Source organism: Acartia tonsa, chromosome 2, assembly GCF_053477335.1.
Source record: "Acartia tonsa isolate MP-2025a chromosome 2, ASM5347733v1, whole genome shotgun sequence".
NCBI lineage: Eukaryota > Metazoa > Arthropoda > Copepoda > Calanoida > Acartiidae > Acartia > Acartia tonsa.
The window spans coordinates 53,253,506-53,275,807 of record NC_137261.1 but is presented as its reverse complement, the minus strand read 5'-3'; the positions used below and the strand labels follow the sequence as shown (position 1 = coordinate 53,275,807).

At 32.0% G+C, this 22,302-nt stretch overlaps 1 protein-coding gene across 1 annotated transcript in view; it reads left to right on the top strand.

Annotated features, from left to right (window-relative positions):
* Positions 1 to 21,891, top strand: part of LOC145312611 (cytosolic carboxypeptidase 2-like) — a 24,284-nt gene extending 2,393 nt beyond the window's left edge. The window contains exons 2-5 of the mRNA XM_080151870.1: positions 51 to 180; positions 921 to 994; positions 1,673 to 1,804; positions 21,756 to 21,891. Of these exons, the coding sequence (XP_080007996.1) occupies positions 51 to 180; positions 921 to 994; positions 1,673 to 1,804; positions 21,756 to 21,891 (472 nt within the window). The remainder of the gene's footprint in view (positions 1 to 50; positions 181 to 920; positions 995 to 1,672; positions 1,805 to 21,755) is intronic.
* The last annotated feature ends 411 nt before the right edge of the window (positions 21,892 to 22,302 follow it).

Here is a 22,302-nt window from a genome sequence, read left to right as displayed (position 1 = left end):
ACTATCTATCTATTTTAAATAAGTTTGATTAAGATTTTGTTTGACTTTAGATATTCTGATTTATTGTATGACCTGCAGAAGATTCGCCGGGACCCGGTGAGGTCATATTACTGTACCCAAACAGTTCTGTGCCAAACTCTGTGTGGAAATGATGTGCCCATGCTTACCATAACAAACAGGGTGAGTTAACCGGCAACTGTGGCTCAAAAAATTCAGCATTTGCTCGTCGTCGGGGAAGGTGATAGGTTCAAATTTTAGCTTAAAACAGCGTCATAACTAAAGATGTTAAAATGGTTGTTACTGCTGCTATGTCAGTTGCGCGACATTATTAGTTAAAGTAGGAGGAAATGCCTTGGCCTTAAACAGGCGCAACTCATTACCATACACAGAACTTCCAGGTAAAGGTTGTGCAATCAAAAAGTTGGTTGTCTAATGGTTGTTACTTAAATTAATACAATGGATGTTTGGACAGAAAAAGAGAGATTTGGCTCCACTTAATTATCATTGGTTGTTTGACCTAACTATAGATTATCAAGGATAGCAGCATCGCCCATATGAAGAACATAATTATTGGTTATCAGGTTGAAATATGCCTTCTTTTTGAGAAATTAACTTTGAAAGAATTTAAATCATAGAACCATACAAAAATATACAATTACAATCAATCCCACAAAGTTTAAAAGCCCAACCTTTAATATATTCATCCCCAATGGTCTTTTAACATTAATGTGATATCCCAGTTTTGTTAAGTATATGTTGTCTTTAGTGCTTGGTTTTGACAACACACTGGCCTACCATTGGTCAATAAAAATGTATACTGTCCTGTCATTGATAATTTAGTCTGTGTACTGGCCTATCATAGGTCATTTGATTTGTATAACGTCATTTTTAATAGGCACTATAGAGAGCTTCTGATTTAGGATTCTGAAATACCTGATGCAAACAAAGGTGTTATCTTCCTTACTGGAAGAGTTCATCCTGGTGAAACTCCCAGGTATTATATTATCTGTATACCTGGATTCTCTTCCTTACTTGAAGAGTTCATCCTGGTAAAACTCCCAGGTATTGTATTATCTTTATACCTGGATTCTTTTCCTTATTGGAAGAGTTCATCCTTTTTGAAACTCCCAGGTATTATATTATCTGTATACCTGGATTCTCTTCCTAACTGGAAGAGTTCATCCTGGTGAAACTCCCAGGTATTATATTATCTGTATACCTCCATTCTAGTCCTTACTGGAAGAGTTCATCCTGGTGAATTTCCCAGGTATTATATTATCTGTATACCTGTATTATCTTCCTTAATGGAAGAGATCATATCATTACACCTGGATTCTCTTCCTTACTGGAAGAGTTCATCCTGGTGAAACTAAGAGGTATCTTATTTTTTGTACACCTTATTTATCTTTTGTACTGGAAGAGTTCATCCTTTTGCAACTTCCAGGTATTATATTAACTGTATACCTGGATGTTATCTTTCTTACTGGAAGAGTTCATCCTGGTAAAACTCCCAGGTATTGTATTATCTGTTTAAATGGATCAAAATCAGTAACCTAAAACAGTAACGTTCCGAAACCGGATTAATGTCCGGTAGATTAGAACTGGTTTTAATCTTATAATTGTACAGGTATGAGAAAAAAAGGTTTATTGTCAAAGTTAAATTATGTTTTAGTTCCTGGGTGATGCAAGGAGTCATCCACTACCTTACTGGTGAATCAGACACAGCAGCCACTCTCAGAAATACTTTCATATTCAAGATTGTTCCCATGCTCAATCCTGATGGGGTTATTGTTGGAAATACAAGGTAAGCTAATTAAAGAATGGTTAATTATCGCATCGTATTATAGAAAGCTTTCCGCGGATATTAAAAGGAAAAATTATTAAGATTTAAACCAGTTTGTTAATCCCGAGAGGCTGAAGACCCCGTCTAACAAAAACTAGTATTAATTTTATGTTTATTTTATTTTATTATCCATAGAAAATTGTCTGTTATTCGATGCTATTCATAATTTTTAATATGGTAGACAGATTTAATCCACTGGATATTAGTCGGTTTCGAAGCAATACTGGGGGAAAAAAACTTCTGAATGTAATTTAAAATGTCTATAAAGGAAGTATGTACCGAGATTTGATAAATAAATATAAAGGGGGAGATAGGTTGTGTTAAAAATCCGTAAAAGTGTGAGTAAGCTTCCAATCAAAAGCGATTATTAAGTCTAACTGTTCTTAATATTAACAAAACTCAAAGTATGATTAAACGCATATCTAAAGGATCAAAAAACCTTAAGCTTAAATATCTGAAGGAATTCTAACCAGGGCTCGGCAGCCGCGCGTCAGCCGCTTGTAATCCTCAGGGAAATTAACCCTTTGCAGTTTTAAAAATCAGCTGGAAGTCTAAACCAATCCCAAATATGGCAATCGAACGAAACGAGTTTAATTTTGAGACTTTGTCGCGGCTGACGCGCTGCTGCCGAGCCATGATTGAAACTTTTGTATGATCTAATCACTTTTTTTACATTTTAGAATAATTTCAGCCTAGGTGTTGAACTTATTTAAGTACAGATAAATTTCCATACAAACTATACATAAGTGACTTTGATAATGCAATAAATTCCAGACAATAGAGCAGCAATATTTGTTATTACCCCATACAAACCTCACTAGAATACAGATTTGGGTAGCTGTAACAACCTGTGTTATGGCCGTTGTGGAGCAATAATTTTAGGCTGGTAGGAATAATAAAAGTTTTATGTGCACGATATTTGAATGAAGAAATCTAACTCATAAGGACACTCTCAGTTTTACATTTTAAAGGTATAAAATGTTAGTCTAGAATTTTCATTTGTATTTTTTACAGCAAATGTTTAGACACAAATTTTTGGCCATATTAGTGGATATTCGACGTGTTACTCAAAATACACTTTTTCGAATATCATTGTTCTGCTGACCTAAAAAGTTACTTTAGGTGCCTAGAAATACATGTACAAAATTTTATCTCATTATCTCTACAGGCTAACTAGCTCAGGCCTTTTAAAAATTTTAACAATATCACAGCAATGTGCAGGTTTTTAGCTCTTCTGCATATTTCAACTTAAACATATAAGGCCAAAGATATGATATCCAATAGGGTGGGTCGAATTTGGACCTTTTTTATCTAGCCTGAGAAAATCTCAAAAAGCCTCTACAAATTGGACAATTCTCAATAAACCTTAAAAAATGGTGTTTTTTAGTAATTTCTAAGGCTAGGAGCGAGATAATTCTAAACAGACAAAAGTTCCTGATTCTACTCCTCAAGGCCTTTCCTGGGAGCACCATGAAGCCATTGTTCTGATTCAATAATTTTTTTACCCTCATTGACAAATAGCTATACAATTGTATGTCTGGTCGTTGGTAAAAGGTTGGTAAATAAAGGGTTGGTAAATAAAGGGAAGGAAGGTAATGAAATACATTTTTAAGTGGTCGCATTCTAAATATCATTTTTTTAAAATTCTTTTTCGGTCGGAAATTTTATTTAAGTTAGTTTTATCTGTTGCACATCCCCTCTTTCTAATTCAGATATGAACCCGCCTTAATATCCAAGTCAGTTTTCTAAAATCATGCATTTTACCTGTACAAAAAGAAATACTGGTACAAATTTTGATGGTGTTTATTGTCGATGGCCCAATTGAAGATTTGGTTACCAGTTCATTTTACAATCGATTAATGTTTCCTCGCTCCAAAGTAAGTAATTTAATTACAATAAGAAAACAATAAGTATTGTTTGAAAATTCAAAAATAGTTATTTATTGCATCTTTTCAAAGAAAGGTTTCCGCGGACATTAAAATGATAAATAAAAATAAGTTCAATACCAGTTTTGTCTGCACCGATTGGTTTACAAAACTGGTATTAATCTTATGCTTTTTATTTTATTATTCGTGGAAAATTGTCTATGCATGTTTTTTTTCATTATGACTAAAAACAGATCTATAGTAAAGATGTATATACAGACAACTACCTCCCTTCCTTTTTCAACGACCTTTTTCGTCTGCTTCTAAATTATTTTCTGCTACTATAAGCAACATCATTGGTTGATTTTCAATGGCCCAATAAAAAGTTTGCATGAACAAGGTGGTTGCGATGGGGAGATACAGTTAGTTAACCCTTTCTTCCTCTAATGTTCTACTCTAATTGGCTGAGAACCGGTTCTAATCAAGTTTGAAGTCATACTGAAAAAGAGTTTCCTTTCCTAATATGTCTGGTCATGTCCGTTATATGTATGAAATGGAGGAGCCATTCAATAATTCTTGCAAATATTTTTTATTTTCAACTTATGTACAAATATTCCCTTCTATATATTCCAATATTTTCTTTAGAATTTAAATATAACTTTATGATTTATGTAATCTTACAGTTGGCAGGTAACTAGAAGCTTTATATAGTGCCTATGACGTCATACTGGCCTATCATTGGTCAATTAAATTGTATACTGGCCTGTTATTGGTAATTTAGTATGTGTATTGGCCTATCATTAGTTATTTGTATTGTATGACGTAATTTATTATATAAGAGCGTAAGTATCTAAGTAAAATGACAATTATTGAGACATCTGCTAATCTTAATCAAAAAGAATTTTGATGAACTTCTGATGCATTAGTAAATAATCAGGTTGTATTTGGTGTTCGTCCTATCAGTCTATCAATAGCGGTCTATCCAGGTAGACAGGAGACATTGGGCTGTTTATTACACTAATATCCAAAGTCTTAAAATAACGTTTTCTTATTCGATTGCTTAACAACCTTTGATACTATTATTTAGTTTTGATTGGTTAGTTTATTTAGTTTGGTGTCCAAACGTTTCAACCACTAATTTTAATTTACAGAAGGGGTAATTTTTTGTATCATTATTAGAGATGTACATCAATTTATCGGCCATTGTCTTATCCCTTTAGATCTCTGGGTCTATGTCATATCCTTTAGTTCAAAAGAAATATGGGCTATTAATTTTTTATAAGAATCAAATTGTCACTTTGGATGTTCCCCCCTCTTGTTTTGTGAATTATTGAAGATAATATGCTTGTAAAATATTGCAAATCATTACAATTATTTATGATTTAGAAATTTCGATATCCGAACAAGGAAAAGGGATATATTTTCATGTTAGATAAAGGTTCAAAATTCTGAGGCCATATTTTTAATATTACAATATTTATTCCTAGAGGCTACGCCCCTCAGAGGACTCTAGGGGCATTTGAGGTTGGGGAGAGTCAATAACCCCCCCCCCCCATTTTAAATTTTAAATTTGAAAAAAAAATGTGGTTCTATTTTATTTAGGAGCGATATCTTATAGGAGAGTAATGGTACCCTCCCCCAAAATAGCTTTGAACCTTACCAGGACATAAAAGTACTATATTGGTCCTTCAGTACAGACAAACAGACACACAAGACTTTTATAAATGGTTTCTTTAATTATTGGATAGTTGTAATGTGTTTAAATTTAATTACTTCAAAGGTTACTAAATCTAAGAATTACCTCTAATTTACTAATAGCCTTGAACATTTTTTTGCACACAATTATACTTCATGTACTTTTTGCAATACCCAAATAGTTGCACTTCAAAATATGTCTTACATATTATGGAGAAAGTTTTGAATTAAATGTTTATGTACATTTCAAGGAGTAATTTATGTATACAATATTTTCCAAAAAAGGGAGACTTTACATTTACAAGGCCGGATATCAAAAATGGTAAATTATTATGATTATTTTAGAATTTAGCAAGGATGACAACATCCATAAAAGCAGAGCTCTGAAACGGTAGGACAAACAAACATTAACACCTAAAGAGTGTCAGAACACACAAAATTGTAAGAAATACAGGATACTGTTTAAGGACATACTTACATTTTTAGAACATGATTATAGAGATGCTTCGCTAATAAAAATTTGCTTTGTTGTTCTAGGAATGAGTATTCCAAAATTTAGATCAATGATAAAAATGTTGTTAAAAAAGTTAATAATTAACATTCAGGTAACAATTATAGAGTTGCTACGCTCTCTAAATCTACAGGAATTACCAAGCAAAGTTTGAAATCAATATTTCAGAATTTTAACATGCCTAAATTAACGAAAAATATTTTTAAAATGTTGTTTTTTTATTGTGCAAATGATTAGAATACAGATTATTAAACTAAAATCGTTATTTATTGAAGTCATACTTCTAAAATATCTTAATAATAATAATATCATTTACTTATTAATCTTTAATATAATATTCATTTTTGCTTTTTATTTAAACAATTTTTAATATGCATAGTGTCCCTTGAGTTCAAAACTTGGAAGTAAAGTATGGAAATCTATGTATAGTGCATTCTCTGCCAGGATTAAAGGACGGGCAAAGAGATATCTAGTATCGCTTCGAAACCGATTAATATCCGGTGGATTAAAACCGGTTCTCAGTCATATTGAAAAAGTATGTCTAGCATCGTATTTTATCAAATTTTTTACGTACAAATATAAAAATGCACAATCTTGAATAAAACCATTTTTTTATCCCGTGCCTTCAGCATCTCGGGGCTGAAAATATTGGTTTTAATCTTATAAATGTACATTTTATAACCCTGGAAAGCTGTTTATAATACGATGCGAGAAATAACTATTCTTAATTGCTATTACACCTGGAGGCATAAAAAAACTCCTAACATGATATACCTTATTGTCTATGTATTTGTTGCTTAAAATCTCGCTAACCGCAGGACCAATAAGGTTCTCCTCTACAATGAAGCTTCTGAAGATTAAGGGAATGTTAAAGGTACCTCCACTCTCCTAAGAGAAATTGCCCTTGGAAAAATACCCCCCCCCCAAAAAAAAAAAAAATGCTTTTCTTAACTTCACTTGACAAATAAAATTGATATGACTTATTGGTTTATTTACTTATCCCACTCTCTCCTACTCATGCCAATATTCCAATAGGAAACTTTTTCATTTTAAATAAGAATATAATGTATAAAAATATGTATACTTTATGTATAATATTCAATGTATTACACAGGTTTTTATTATGAAAAAAAAATATATCTGAAGTTATATCATAGTGTAGTTTGAGGCTATAAATAACAATATGGCCAGAGAGGTTGGGGACATTGGAATTTTAAAAAGTCCCCAACGTTTTATGATAATGTTTTCTTATTCGTTGGCTCAACAACTTTGGACGCTTAATTAAATTTTGATTGGTTGGATCACTTAGTTGGGTGTCCATGCGTTTCAACCAATAATTGTTTATCTTCATTGGATATTCATATCAATTTATCGACCATTGTCTTATCCTTTCATAGCTCATTAGCGCTCACAGATATAAAAGCAGAAAAAACAGCTAATTTCAATAAATCTATTAAGATAGCAAATTAGAAGAACCATATTATGCACCAAAATATCCATCTCAAATACAGAATAATATAAACACCAGGGATAAGGGATAGGAAACCTGGCCATAAATTAGGTCCCGGCTTAGTTTTGAAAGAGATAATGCAACTTTTACAATTACTAATGCACTATCCCATAACAGGTTTTTTAGGCCTAGGCTTGAAATAGGCCTGAAATAATATTTTCCTACGTTTCCCATCCCTTATCACTGATAAACACAGACGGCGGACATAGTGGGATGTAGAGTAGATTCTGATATAAATCTGTCAAACTAAATATCATCTGTTTATCCTATTCTATAAGTAAGTTGTAATCTTTTTTTGTTCTGTAGCGAAGGATCTCGCTAACCACTTAACTGATATGGATCTCCTTCATAGCGAAGCTTTTTACAGGTCCCGGTATGGTTTTATGCTATTTTATTTTTATAAAAAAAATGCTGGATCTAGTTTTCGGCTATTTTTCTGCCCTTAAATATCCTTTCGAATAATAACTAATCGAAATTTAATGAAATGAAAATGAAACAGATTAGCAATGATAAAATAGGCAAAATAGTTTTTCTTAATATGATACTTGAGCAGTTACTTAAAACACGATCGACCTTGTTTTATTTGTCAGAAAGCTGCAAAATAATTTTTGATTGCAAAAAAAATAAAAAGAATTTGCACCTAAAGCAAATATCCGATAATCATAATTATCTATTAACATCATCTAGCTGTAATAGATAAGGGAAAAATATTTTGATAAACAATAAATGAAAATTATTATAAGAATGCTTAGAAAATGCAGTTCACTAGAAAATGTTGCTGTAATTGATAATTTCAAAAAAAGAAATCTTTTAAAGGATGCTATCAGCCAAAAACGGTTGAATATAGGCATTTTTTGCACACTATTTAAACCAAAAAAAGAAGGCCTACAAAAATGGACATGGGGTTCGCCCCTCCCCCCCCCCCCCCCCCCCTAGAAAGCTGTCTATACTACAATGCAATAAATAACTTTTATTTTCATTATTTATTCTTTACTACAGTTGTGCAGTTGTGGCAGGACAGTGTTGATTATGAAATTTGTTAATTTTTTTTGCAAAAAAATTTGAATTCAAATTAGATATTATATCATAAATAAATACACATTTAATAGGATGATTTAATAAGCAAACCTACTATATAACTAATTTTGTTTATCTATCTGTCCAATAAGTGTTGAAATAAAAGTACTCAGCTGGTGTTAATGATATTTTGGTTAATTTTTGTGAGAATTTGGTTGACCTATTACAATATATACTCTACTAGCGGCTACGCCTTTAGAGGCATCTGGAGGCCCTTGAGGGGAGGAAGAGGGAGTAACTTGTAGTTTTAAACGACAATTTTTTCTAAGGGTGATTTTTCTCGGGAGGGTGGTAGTATCATCCCCCAAAATATTTATAAACCTTCCCAGGACCTATGAGAAGCTACACTGTAAAGAAGAACTATAACGGTTTAGTGGTTATTGCGTCTGTCTGTATATCATGCTATCGGATCAATTTACTCGTCTACCATATGCGATATGCTTCTGGAATTTCTTGCTTTATTTCCTAACAATTTAGTATTGAATCCCCATGGTTATTGGATATCAATATTTACTTACAAGATGTCCTACTCAAATAAAATATACAAAATCATTAATTTTCGAAGGTTAGACGAATCAGGAAGGAAGGGGACATTGGACTGTTTATTACAATAGTTTTGATAAAGTTTTCTTATTCGTTGGCTTAACAACTTAGGGGTCTTTTGGTGAATTTTGATTGGTTTGGTATCCAAACGTTTCAACCACTTATTGTAATCTAAAGAAGGGGCAATTTTGTGTATCATTATTGGGGATGTACATTAATTTATCGATCATTGTCTTATCCCTTTAGATCCCTGACAAATATAAATGTGGCTTTTCATGGATTCTGTATTTTTTCCATATAATTTCCAATATGGCATCGAGACCGATTAACATCCACTGGATTAGAACTAGTTTTAAGCTATACTGAAAAATTATGTATCGTATTACGACCAGTTTTCTACGAATATAAAAAAGCCTTTGGCATCTCGGGGCTAACTAAACTGGTTTAAATCTTATTGTTTTTAATTTTAATGTCAGCGGAAAGCTGTCCTTAATACGTTGCAATAAATGATCGATTGTAATCTTTAACTATTTTGACTTTAAAACTCGCATTTTGAAAATATATGTTTCTGCAGGGATCTAAAGGGTGACAATAGCTGATATTTTGATGTACATTGTACATATCCAATGATGATACACAAGCTTTTCCATTTAGTGGTGGAAACATTTTTCGTCTCATAGACGTCCAAGGGGGGGGGGGTAATGGGGCGATTACCCCCCCCCCCCAAATTTTTTTTCATTTTACCCCCCCCCCCCATTTAAAATTTACCCCTACCCTGGAGGTGCCGTAGGCACCCCCAACCATTTAGGAGGGGGTATTTACCCCCCCAAACAATTTTTTTGGGGGGGGGGTAAATACCCCCCCCAAAATAGAAAATCTCTAACAAAAAAAATTGTTGCGCGCTTTTGGGGGGGGGGGGTAAAAAAATTTGCGGCGCAGAAACAAAATTAAGACAGATTCCCAACATTGAAGGCTCATACCCCCTCTATTATTTTACTTTGATATTTTACCTGAAAGATGTGCTATTCATTTCTCCCTGGTAGATTTGTAAATGGCAGACAAAAAGTATTTTCCTGATGTAATATCGACAACTCAACTAGACCAGTTCAGGGATAAAGAGATATGCAAAAAAAAAACTTGGTCAATTTATCAATATACTAGCGGCTACGCCCCTAGGGGCCTCTTTTTGTGATTTCTCTTGAAAGGGTACACACGGTACACACAAACAGAAAGATAGACAAACAGACATCCTGTTACTTTTATATAAGGATTGCATTTTTCTTAAATTCATCAGCAAATTTACTACTTGGACTATTTAATTTGTTCATTTACTTATATTGCCCCCTCTTAATCCCTGATTTAAGAAGAGAAACTACATTTACGTTAGATAATCTAATTTGTGATTCCTAGATTTCCCTTTCTCTTAGTCTCTGAAGCATAACATTTCTAGTGTATGGATTAAAACCTATACTTTGTAGTATTTTAGCATTTTCAAAAAAGAATAAAGTAAAAATTATTGGATCAATTATTGGCCCAAGCCTTTGGCCCCTCGAGGCCACAAAAACTGGTTTTAATCTTATATTTATTGTCTATCCGCGGAGAACTTTCTATATTACGATGATCTAAATAGAAATATATCCTTTAATTCCTGAGTCCATGAAAGAGAAGTTACTCGTCTTAGTGCAGATAATTTGAACTTTATTGTTTTCAGATAATCAGATACAGAGTATCAAGGAGTGTAACTCTGTTCAAACAAGGATGACAACATCCAATAGTTTAAGGACATACCTACATTTTTAGGACTTGATTATAGAGATGGTTGAAAATCAACATGCTTTAAATGGACGTTCGGACATTCTGGTAACGATTATAGAGTAGCTACGATTTCGAAATAGTACTTTACCTCTACAGGCATCACCATGCAAAGTTTGAAAATGCATAACATGCTTAAATCAGCGATAGGAGCTATTCGTTACCGACCCTTATTATAGAAAAGCTTTGCTTTTAACAAGGATGACAATATCTAAAAAAGCAAAGCTAAAAGTCTTAGAGAAGGGTTATTTACACCTTAAAGGGAGTGTGAACGTAAAAATTTCTCATCTGGTTATCAAATCTTAACATTTTCTAAGCACATTTCACTATACTGATCAACCAAAAACGTCCTATTAACAAAAATATCCAGGAATAATGCCTTGATTTTATGGTATTTTGGGAGGGAAAAAGGAAAAAACAGGGAAAATCTGAACATTTTTATTTCTTATAATGTTTGTAGGGATATTTAACGTGTCATACATAGTTGAAACAATTTACTTACTGTTAAGGATTTATTTTATGCTATAAAATTGCCAATTATTTTTTTTATAACGTAGTAATTAGGTAATAAAGACCTATTTTAAATTCGTATTATTGACAAAAAAATACCTCACTGTCTACAAAGGGTTGAATCTCATAGGTTATTTAAAATAATAATATCCTTTTTTATTGTGTTGGACAATAAATAACCCACTTTGGAGAATTAGTTTACACTTTTATCAGACTGTTCATAAAGAAATATTGCGTCTTTATTTTTTACAAATTTGTAATTAAAGGTGGGCGAGAGATGGGCCATTTAAAGTTAATTGGATAATAATAAAAAACCTGTTTCTGGCTTTGTTATTGTATTTGGTTTTCAATAAAAAATATTGCTTATTTTATCAATTTCTAAGTAATTATACATTGTTTTAAAGCAAGGATTATGTTAAAAGTCAGCTTAACCGTTAGGAAAAATCTAGAACTATGTGAAAAAGTTTAATTTTAGCTATAATGGGAGAAAAAAAGCAATTTAATGCACATTTTATATAATACGGAAAATTTCTTCCTTTCCCTGTACCTTATAAAAATCGTCGGAAAAAGCCGTTTTTTAAGCAAACAAAAGCGCGTTTTGCTCAATCTGTGAGATATTATGAATGAGATGATGTTACGTTAAGATTTGATATTAAGATGAGAAAAATTTACGTTCACAGTCCCTTTAATTTTACCCATGTCAACAAAATTTCGGCGTGCTTCGCAAGCCGTTTTCCAGCCCCTCAAATAGGAATTAACATACCCGTCAAGATTTTGTAACCCCTTTAAAATAAAAAGCTTGGACTTCCATGGTTGGATGTATGGCGTTGCTATTAAAGACCTATTCTACAAAAGACCTACACCTACAAAAGACCTACCCCCACAAAAAAAAAATCGAATTGCAAAAGGTCTACTGTTATATCGGTATTTATCAAATTAATTATATGAATACTATAATTAGATTGTTAACGACACAATTACGAGACATTCGTTGAATAAGCAGAAAATTATTTCTTTTATTAAAAATCTTCCATTTTGTTAAGAAAAAATCTTCCAATTTTTAAGAAAAAATCTTCCAATTTTTAAGAAAAAATCTTCCAATTTTTTTAGAAAAAATCTTCTATTTTTTTTTAAATCTTCCAATGTTAATGGTATCCAATATGGCGATAAAATACAGGGACAATCGCAGTTTCTATGAGTTTTCGTCTCTTATTACTAAAAAATATGTATGTTCGAATTTTGATTTTGAAATTTACGTTTTGTTATGATGAATTTTTTTAGAGTACAAAGAACACATAATGTAAAATAAGATATATTTCTTTTTCTATGCATATGTTATTTCTTCTCAATAAAGAAATGATTGGAAACTAAAGAAATGCATTGGAGAGGTCACAAAAGACCTCTTCTAACAAGGCCAATAAACCAGGAACTTAAAAACCTTCCTAGTCTGTTTAGGCTTTTGTAAGGACGAAGCCCAATCTGTCCCACTGTGAGGAAGACGATTCCCTTTTCTCCCATCTCTTTTGAAGAGATTTTCTTCCACCCTTCCCTTTTTCTTTTCCTTCATATAAGAATCGTCTTCCTCACAGTGGGACAGATTGGGATTCGTCTTTTGTAAGGCCCTTACCTTATGCGTTGTTCGCTTTTGATAAATTTATGTTTTCTAATATTTATGTACTTGATGTATTTAGTTTTTTTGTAACTTTTCATCAATTTGTTGGGGATGGTTTAATGCTATTCTCCTGACCTTGCTTCCTTCTATAGGCTATACGCGAAGCAACTAATTACTCAATAAATTCTAAGCTAATGAAATTTTTATTACATGAGTCATATCAAGGAAGACTCTTAAATTTTTTTCTCGTATTCATTTAAAACCGATTAATATCTGGTGGAAAAGAACTGGTTCTTATCCATACGAAAAATTTCTCGCAACGTATCATATTCAGTTTTCCACGAATCTAAAAATGCAAAATCATAAGATTAAAGCCAGTTTTTTCAGCCTGTGTCTTCGGCTTCTTGGGGTTTTAATCTTATAATTGTACATTTTATATCCGCGGAAAGCTGTTTTAAATACGGTGCAAGAAATAACTATCAGAAATATACATTTTCACAAAATGTTTTTTTGTGAGGAAAAAATGAAAAGTAGATCTATTGTATTCACAATAATGCATCTGGCACACCCCACCCGAAGGCTTGTTAGGTTAGAATAAAAACCGTGGAAACGGTTTACACAGGATGTACCTTGTAGTAAGTTCAGAACATGCTTTTTGCTGTGTAAAAGATGATTTTACAGCAATACTTTAAAATAAGATATCTCAAAAAGTATTAGAGATAGAAAAATGTTTAAGACTTTTTGAGAAAGCTCCAATATCTGTCAATTTAACTGTAATGTGAACGAATTTGCATGGTGAACATGAAAGACAATAAAGGAATTAGGTGAAGATACTTTAAAAATAAAAGTAAAATTAGATCACAAAATGTAATTTTAAAATTTTCTACTATGGGAAGGTACTAATTTAATTTAGGGAAAGCATGTTCTGAACTCACCATAAGGTCCCAGTACATCCTGTGTGAAACGTTTCCATGGGAAGTTTTTTCTAACCTAACAAGCCCTCGGGTGGGGTGTGCTGGAATACGGAAGTAAAGTTTTTCAAACTTAACTCTTCAAACCATTTATTTTAGTTTTATTACAAAATAATAAATCACAAAAATGTTTGTTTCCTTAAAGATATGATATTACAGGTAGGGGACATTGAGATGTATATTAAAAGTCCCCAAAGTTTTATAATAACCTTTTTTTTTTATTCATTTGCTCAATTGTAAAGAAATCATTGTCCATGATTAAAAAAGATTATTTTTTAAATTATAAATCATTTCATTGCAACAAAAGAAAATGCTTTTCCTGTAAGAAATAAAATCTGTACCAACTTCTGTAACTGTAAATAGTTATTTAGTCAACCCACTTAATTATTGATCTATTAAATTTGTGTAAATATCTTTATATAACAAATAATTTTTGTAATTCTCGCTATAAATAAAATAATAAATGAAATCAATTAAAGGGGTAAATTTACGGCCTACTCCAAGGCTTAATTACTCCTTGCTATGCAATTTTTAAAATATGATTTTATATGTATATTTAATAATTTAAATGTATTGCATTAGTTAATAAATTCTATTCTATTCTAACTTTGGGGTCTAATATTAAATATTTGTTGGTTCATGAAGTTAAGTGTCGAAATGTTTCAACCACTAATTGAAATATACGGAAAGGGTAATTTTACATCATTGGCGATGTACAAAAATTCATATGCCATTGTCTTATCCCTTTAGATCCCTGCATTCTTATACTTTACTACATATATTATATTTAGATATAATAAAAATATTCGAATTTTTAACTCTTACCAAATTATGCCAAATTCAAAATGAAAATATTAAGATATCTACAAAATAAGGAAAGAAAATATATCATGTCTCTTTCAAAAAAGATACAGAGCTATATAACTAAAAATGCAAAAAAAGATATTTTATGATTTAAAAGTTTGAAAGAAGTTGTATCAACTTTTTTGCATTTTATTTAAGATAGCTAGCCGGCTCTTTCAGTACGTAGTAGATGTAAAATTTTTCATAGAATTCAGATATGCAATCGGTTTTTTTGTAGACCTCTTATTTTTTAAGTAATTTAAGTTTTTTAAAAAAATAATTAAGTCGGTTTTAAGGTACTAAAACGCAACAAAATAAAAGAAGAAAATAGCCAGTATGAACAAAAATAGTAAGATCTTTAATTTGACACCTTACTTTTAAAATTCTGTTGAGTAATTGTTGAAAAAATCTATTTTTTTAACCTCGGTTTAATCAAAACATTAAACCTAAATATTTTCTCAAACAGACATAAAAAATATGGGTTCATATATACCATTAGAATGAGAAAAATAATATGAATCCATTCTAAGCAAAATTGAAAAAGTTTAAAAAAATTGTAATAAAAAAAAGAAAAAATAAAAAGTTTATTTTAAGAATTGTAACTACTAAACTAGCCAATCACAAATCGCAAAAATTGACGAATCGGGAAGCTTAACCTATAAAATTAACCTATAGAATTGCCAGAAAAAAAGGAGAACGTTCATACAATATATACAATAGATACTACAATAAATATAGTGATATTAAAGAACATGTAAAGAATGAAAAATTATGAACAAATATGCATCAGTCTGTTTATAAACTTCAAAACAATGCAGTTAAAAATACATTATTGTCTCTTGTGTTTAAAAAATATCTGCTACATTGCATTGTCTTTTATTTAGGTTTTGTTCAGGTTTGGTTCAAGCTAACCCTCTAAAGCCGAAAATTATGATTCTTAAAATAAACTTATTTTTTTTATTATAGTTTTATAAAACTTTTTCAATTTTGCTTAGAATAGATTCATAATATTTTTCTGATTCTAAAGGTATATATGAACCCATGTTTTTTATGTCTGTTTGAGAAAATATTTAGGTCTAAAGTTTTTATTAAACCGAGGTTAAAAAAATAGATTTTTTCAATAATTACTCAACAGAATTTTAAAAGTAAGGTGTCAAATTAAAGATCTTACTATTTTTGTTCATACTGGCCATTTTCTTCTTTTATTTTGTTGCGTTTTAGTACCTTAAAACCGACTTAATTATTTTTTTAAAAAACTTAAATTACTTAAAAAATAAGAGGTCTACAAAAAAAAACGATTGCATATCTGAATTCTATGAAAAATTTTACATCTACTACTTACTGAAAGAGCCGGCTAGCTATCTTAAATAAAAAGCAAAAAAGTTGATACAACTTCTTTAAAAGAATTTAGAAAGTGAAGTTGTAAAGAAGGATTATTTTGGATTAAAACTTGTAATAATGACTTTTTTTTACTATACAAGGATAACAACATCCATAAAAGCAACGCTCTAAAATTGGACAGTATTAATAGTGTATCAGAATTTAATAACAAAATGTTAATTTATAAAGTCGAGACAAAACAGAACATAAATTTGTTGCAAAATGGCATAAATACAGGATTCTATATAATTACAGTTTTAGGACTTGCTTATGGAGAGCCATCGCTTATGATATTTTACCTTGTTGTACTAGGAATCATTATTCTCAAATTCGATGAATAAAATGATTGACAAAAATTTTTCTCCTGTAATAATATACACGTATAATCTACGACCATTCTTAGATGTTTCAAATGCCGTTGTTTAGATGTTTTGTTCTGATCTTTAACTTTGGGTTTTTAGTTATTGAACTCTGGTTAAAATAGTTATTTATATCATCGTATTATAGACAGCTTTCCGCGAATATCAAAATGAAAAATTAAAAAATGAAAACTGGTATAAATTTTATGATTTTTAAATTAATATTCGTAGAAAATTTCTGTACTACAATGCTATACATGATTTTTCAGTATGGCTTAAAACCGACTCTAAACCAGTGGATATTAATCGGTTTTAAAGCCATACTTGAAATATATATATATTGACTGTTGGTATGATAATGCAATAACAGCTAACCAAACTTTTATTAATCTTTACAGCCTTGAGTAGGATGGTGGGGAACTTGAGGCTACCATTGTATACTTGTGCCACTAATTAATAATTTTTATTGATGTTCGGAACTTGAGACTACCATAGTATACTTTTACTACAAATTAACAACTTTTATTAATCTTTACAACCTTGAGTAGGAGGGCGGGAAACTTGAGTTTAATAGTGTATACTTGAGCGACTAATTAATATTGATGCTCACAACCTTGAGAAATATGGTGGGGAGCTTGAGACTACCAAAGTATACTTGTACTACAAATTAACAACTTTTATCAATCTTTACAACCTTGAGTAGGAGGGTGGGGAACTTAAGGCTACCATTGTATACTTGTGCCACTAATTAATAATTTTTATTGGTGTTTACAACCTTGAGTAGGGTTGTGCGGAACTTGAGGCTACCAAAGTATACTTGTACTACAAATTAACAACTTTTATCAATCTTTACAACCTTGAGTAGGAGGGTGGGGAACTTAAGGCTACCATTGTATACTTGTGCCACTAATTAATAATTTTTATTGGTGTTTACAACCTTGAGTAGGATGGTGGAGAACTTGAGGCTACCATTGTATACTTTTGTGACTAAAACACAACTTTTATTAATCTTTACAACTTTGAGTAGGATGGTGCGGAACTTAAGGCTACCATTGTATACTTGTACTACAAATTAACAACTTTTATTAATCTTTACAGCCTTGAGTAGGATGGTGCGGAACTTAAGGCTACCATTGTATACTTGTGCCACTAATTAATAATTTTTATTGATCTTTACAACCTTGAGTAGGATGGTGCGGAACTTAAGGCTACCATTGTGTACTTGTGCCACTAATTAATAATTTTTATTGATCTTTACAACCTTGAGTAGGATAGTTCGGAACTTGAGACTACTAAAGTATACTTGTACTACAAATTAACAACTTTCATTAATCTTTACAACCTTGAGTAGGAGGGGGTGAAACTTGAGTTAAATAGTGTATACTTGAGCGACTAATTAATAGCTTTTATTAATCTTTACAACCTTGAGAAGGATGGTGGGGAGCTTGAGGCTACCATTGTATACTTGTGCCACTAATACACAATTTTTATTAATCTTTACAACCTTGAGTAGGATGATGGGGAACTTGAGGCTACAATTGTATACTTGTGTGACTAATACACAATTTTTATTAATCTTTACAACCTTGAGTAGGATGATGCGGAAATTGAGGCTACCATTGTTTACTCGAGCGAATAATCAACAATGTTTAAAGCCTTTAGAATTATTTTTATGCGTAGTAAGCATCCTTTAAAAGAATAAAACTGTTTTATTCATAATAACAATCAAATCTGATTCTAATGCAAGGACGTCCATGCTTTTTTTGGGGGTAGTGGGTTTCAGAGATTTTGAGAAGAAAGAAGGTTTATTTTATTTATTTTAGAGGCTTGGGTATTATCCTTTTAATAAAGCTTAAGTGTCAAAAACTACTGAACCGATTGGGTTTCTTTATTTAGGGAAGCTTCACAGAGGACCCATGATAGTTTTAGGCTATTTTATTCTCAAATCAATGTCTTGGGATGGTTTTAAGCTATTTTTCCATACCCTAGCTTTTTGCCCCTTTTGAATACCGAGCTCCTAGATGCTAGAGGCGCATTCCCGCTTGTGTTCAATAACGACCTCGCCCTGGATGCCATTGTCTGATTTTTTAATTTTCATAGAGATAAACCGCTTTATACTGTAAATATTATTTTAAATCCTGACTGTATAAAGCAGTGTTCCTTGCACAAGCAAAGTCAAGGCATCATTATTACTAAACTTTTAATCAAAGTTAAAAATTTGATTACTGCACTCCGTTGCGTAATATGCAACCTAACCACAAGAGAATAAAATAAAGTCATAAAATAAGGAGGTATTCTCAAATTTAGTACACCAAAAAACTTGAAAATTTGCCCTAATATTTTAGAAAGGTAATGGGTTAAACGATTAATATCCGGTGGATTAGAACAGGTTCTCAGCCATACTAACAAATCATGTATAGCATCGAACTACAGAAAATTTTTCACAAATACTAAAATAAAAATCATAAAATTTCTACCAGTTTTGTTAGCCCAGGCCTAAAGGCCCTAGGGGCTAACACAGCTAGTTTAAATCTTATAATTTTTCATTTAAATATCCACGGAAAGCTGTCTATTATACTCTGCGATAAATAACTATTATTGGTTTCTTCTGTTTAAAAGTGACATTCATAAACATAAACAGTGCACCGCAAAGCATCAGTAAATTTTCAATCACATTTGTTTTTTGTAAGTTCTCTTGGTATTAAAGTAAAAGAATAGAGGGGGCACGATCCATATGCTACTCTGTAACCCTGTGCAGGCTTACAATTGAGTCTTTGAATATCAGCCAATAGCGTCGAAAATATTAACACAGCTAAGTCGAAACAAAAGAACGAAAAAGTTCCCGTCAACTTGGGCTAGATAGTTGTCTGGAGTATACATCTATACTTATACATTTATTCTCTTGGTTTTTCATTTTTTTTTGTCTTACGATATTCCTTGATATTTAATGTGATTCTTTTTATAGTGCCTATAAAAATGACGTTATGCTGGCCTACCATTGGTCAATTAAAATGTATGCTGGCCTGCCATTCGTAATTTAGTCTGTGTATTGGCCTTTTATTGGTCATTTGTCATCCACTATAAAGAGCTTTATTTAAAATTTCTACAAGTTTTATACTGTTTAATGGCTAATTAGTAACGTTATATTCATTTTGTGGTTGGGGAAATTGTGCAAGAGATGAGTTAGGGTTGGTGGAGCAAAAAAATAGTGGGAGGGGGGGGGGAGGAACTGAACAGTAATTAGGGGAACCCTGTTGGTTTTGACACATTGTGTTGACTTAAAGTTGCAATAGTTTATGTTGTTATAAAAGTAGAATTGAGTGTGTATGGGGTATCAACTCCCAAAAAATCAAAATTGGAAAGGCCCTTAAAATTAACAAACCCTGGCATGCCACTGCATTAGAAACCTATAACTACCATTTAACTCTTTAATTACAATATGACTATCAATTATATTAACATGTTGTAGCCGGACAGCTCAAAAAATCAGCCTTGTGACGTCATAAAAATGAGGGATTATCGATCCCTTTTTTAGGTGTTTTCTTTCCCACTTCTCCTCTCATCTCCCTCATTGTTATGACGTAACATGGCTTATTTTTGAGACACAGCGCGTAGAAGTTTAACAGTGGTGGGTAGGGAAATGCAAGTATTGCAAAATTATTCTTGCATTACACCTTGCCAACTTTACAAAATGTTTGGACCATGTAATCAAGTTCAGGGAGGGAGGGGACATTGGGATGTTTATTACACTAGTCCCCAAAGTTTTATGATAACATTTTTTTATTCGTTGGCTTAGAAAACTTTGGGAACTTTTGTATAATTTTAATTGGTTAGCTCATTAAGTTTAGTGTCTAAACGTTTCAAACACTAATTCAAGAGGGGGTAATTATGGTAATCATAATAGTGGATGTATTTCAATTCAACGGTCATTGTCTTATACCTCGAGATCTCTCTGAATGAGGTTGAGTTTAAATTAAAGTCAAGACAACTAAACATTTTGATAACCGGTTCTTCCCCATCCCTTATTCTCTTCCCCTCTTTCAGATTGTAGGGGTGACGCAGATTTCAGACCCTAGATTTGGCGATTTGAGAAAAATTTATCTTTATATAATAGCGAATTAGATAATCTAGCAAACATCGCTTTTATCTTATGGAGAAAAATAGTAAATCAAACGGCAAAACTGATATCTGAAATTTGCGTCACCCTGCCAATATGACGCGAGACGCATGACCGCTACGACCGTGGCAATATTTTAAACCCAACCTGAATGAAGTCACAGAAATGTAGAATGGGTTGTTGACAAAGGAGTGCCAAACTAACCCACGCGGTAGGGGCGTGATTTAAATATATATAGTACACATTCATCTAAACTTAATTTAGGGGGTTACATATTATTACAACGTAGTTATAAGACTTGGGTAGCAATAAAATGAGACGTTGGGTATCCCTCTAACTGAACCGATTTTTGATTAGTCAACGGATCTAAATTTGTCTCAGCCAGGATATAATTAAAAGCCTAAATCAGCCAAGGATTAGCTGAGTACAATAGTTTTAAACTAAAAAAATTAAAAATAAAGAGCTAAATGATTGATTGCGTCTTTCTCTTTTTATCGACAGACGCCCTTGGATATATCATTTTCATAATGAATGATATGTATTTCGCTTTTTAATGTCAGTTTATGTGTAAATTTGGTAAGCTACATTATTGAGTAGCGTTGTTAAGTGTGGATGGAAGAATTTTGTAATGAAAGCAAAAGTGGGGTAGAGGATAAGGGATGGGGTAGAAACCAGTTACAATAAATCCTGAATTTCTTGTCAGTGGATCAAATTCGACCGTAGAATGAGGGAAGGAGGATATTCTGGAAAACATAACATAACATAAGAGGAAAGACTAAAAACATAGCCATATATAGTAGACTACTATAAATGAATTGCTATCTGTTTGACGGCCCAGATGAAAAATTAAAATGTTAAAAATACAAGTTTTATCTTTGGTTTTATTAGGCCCAGGCTTTCAAAACTTGATTTTAATATTCGTGATAAATTATCTGTGATGCGATGCTATACATGAGCTTTCAGGGCTAAAAACCAGTTCTAATCCAACGAATATTAGTCCGGTTTCGAAACCATAATGGAAAATTCATAATCATATGAAAAAAGGGTCCGAACTGGACTGAACAGACGATGATTGCAGTACATTAAAATAAACATATTGTTGTTTAGGTGTAATCTTGCGGCAGGAGATCTTAACCGACAATACAAGAATGCCCCTAGAGAACCATTTCCAACTGTGTACTATGTCAAAGAAGAAATTTCAAGAATCCTAGGAAATTTTAAAGACATTAATATAGTACGTTAAAAGAATCTAACAAAGAATATATTTTCGTAAGATTAACATTTTTGAGTTGTTTTATTGAACTGTTTGACCGATGGAAAGACAGATTGCCTGTAAGATATTTTGACCGTGTGACATTTTGACCGTTGGACAATTTGACAGTTGAACAGTTTGGCCGTCGGACAGTTTAACTGTTGAAAATTTAACGTTTAAAATATTTGAGAATATATTGTGATTAAGAAAAAACTACAACTCGATAGAGAACACCTCTATTAACCCTTAACGGTCGGGGGGGGGGGGGGCGTTGAACGCCTCCCCATCCGGTTTTTTCTATCTCATTTTCTGTGTGTGAAAGATAAAGAGCCCAAACTGCGTGACTTTTTAAGTTTGGGTATGACACATAACTGAGAGTTGGAATTTTTTGAATATCTCCAT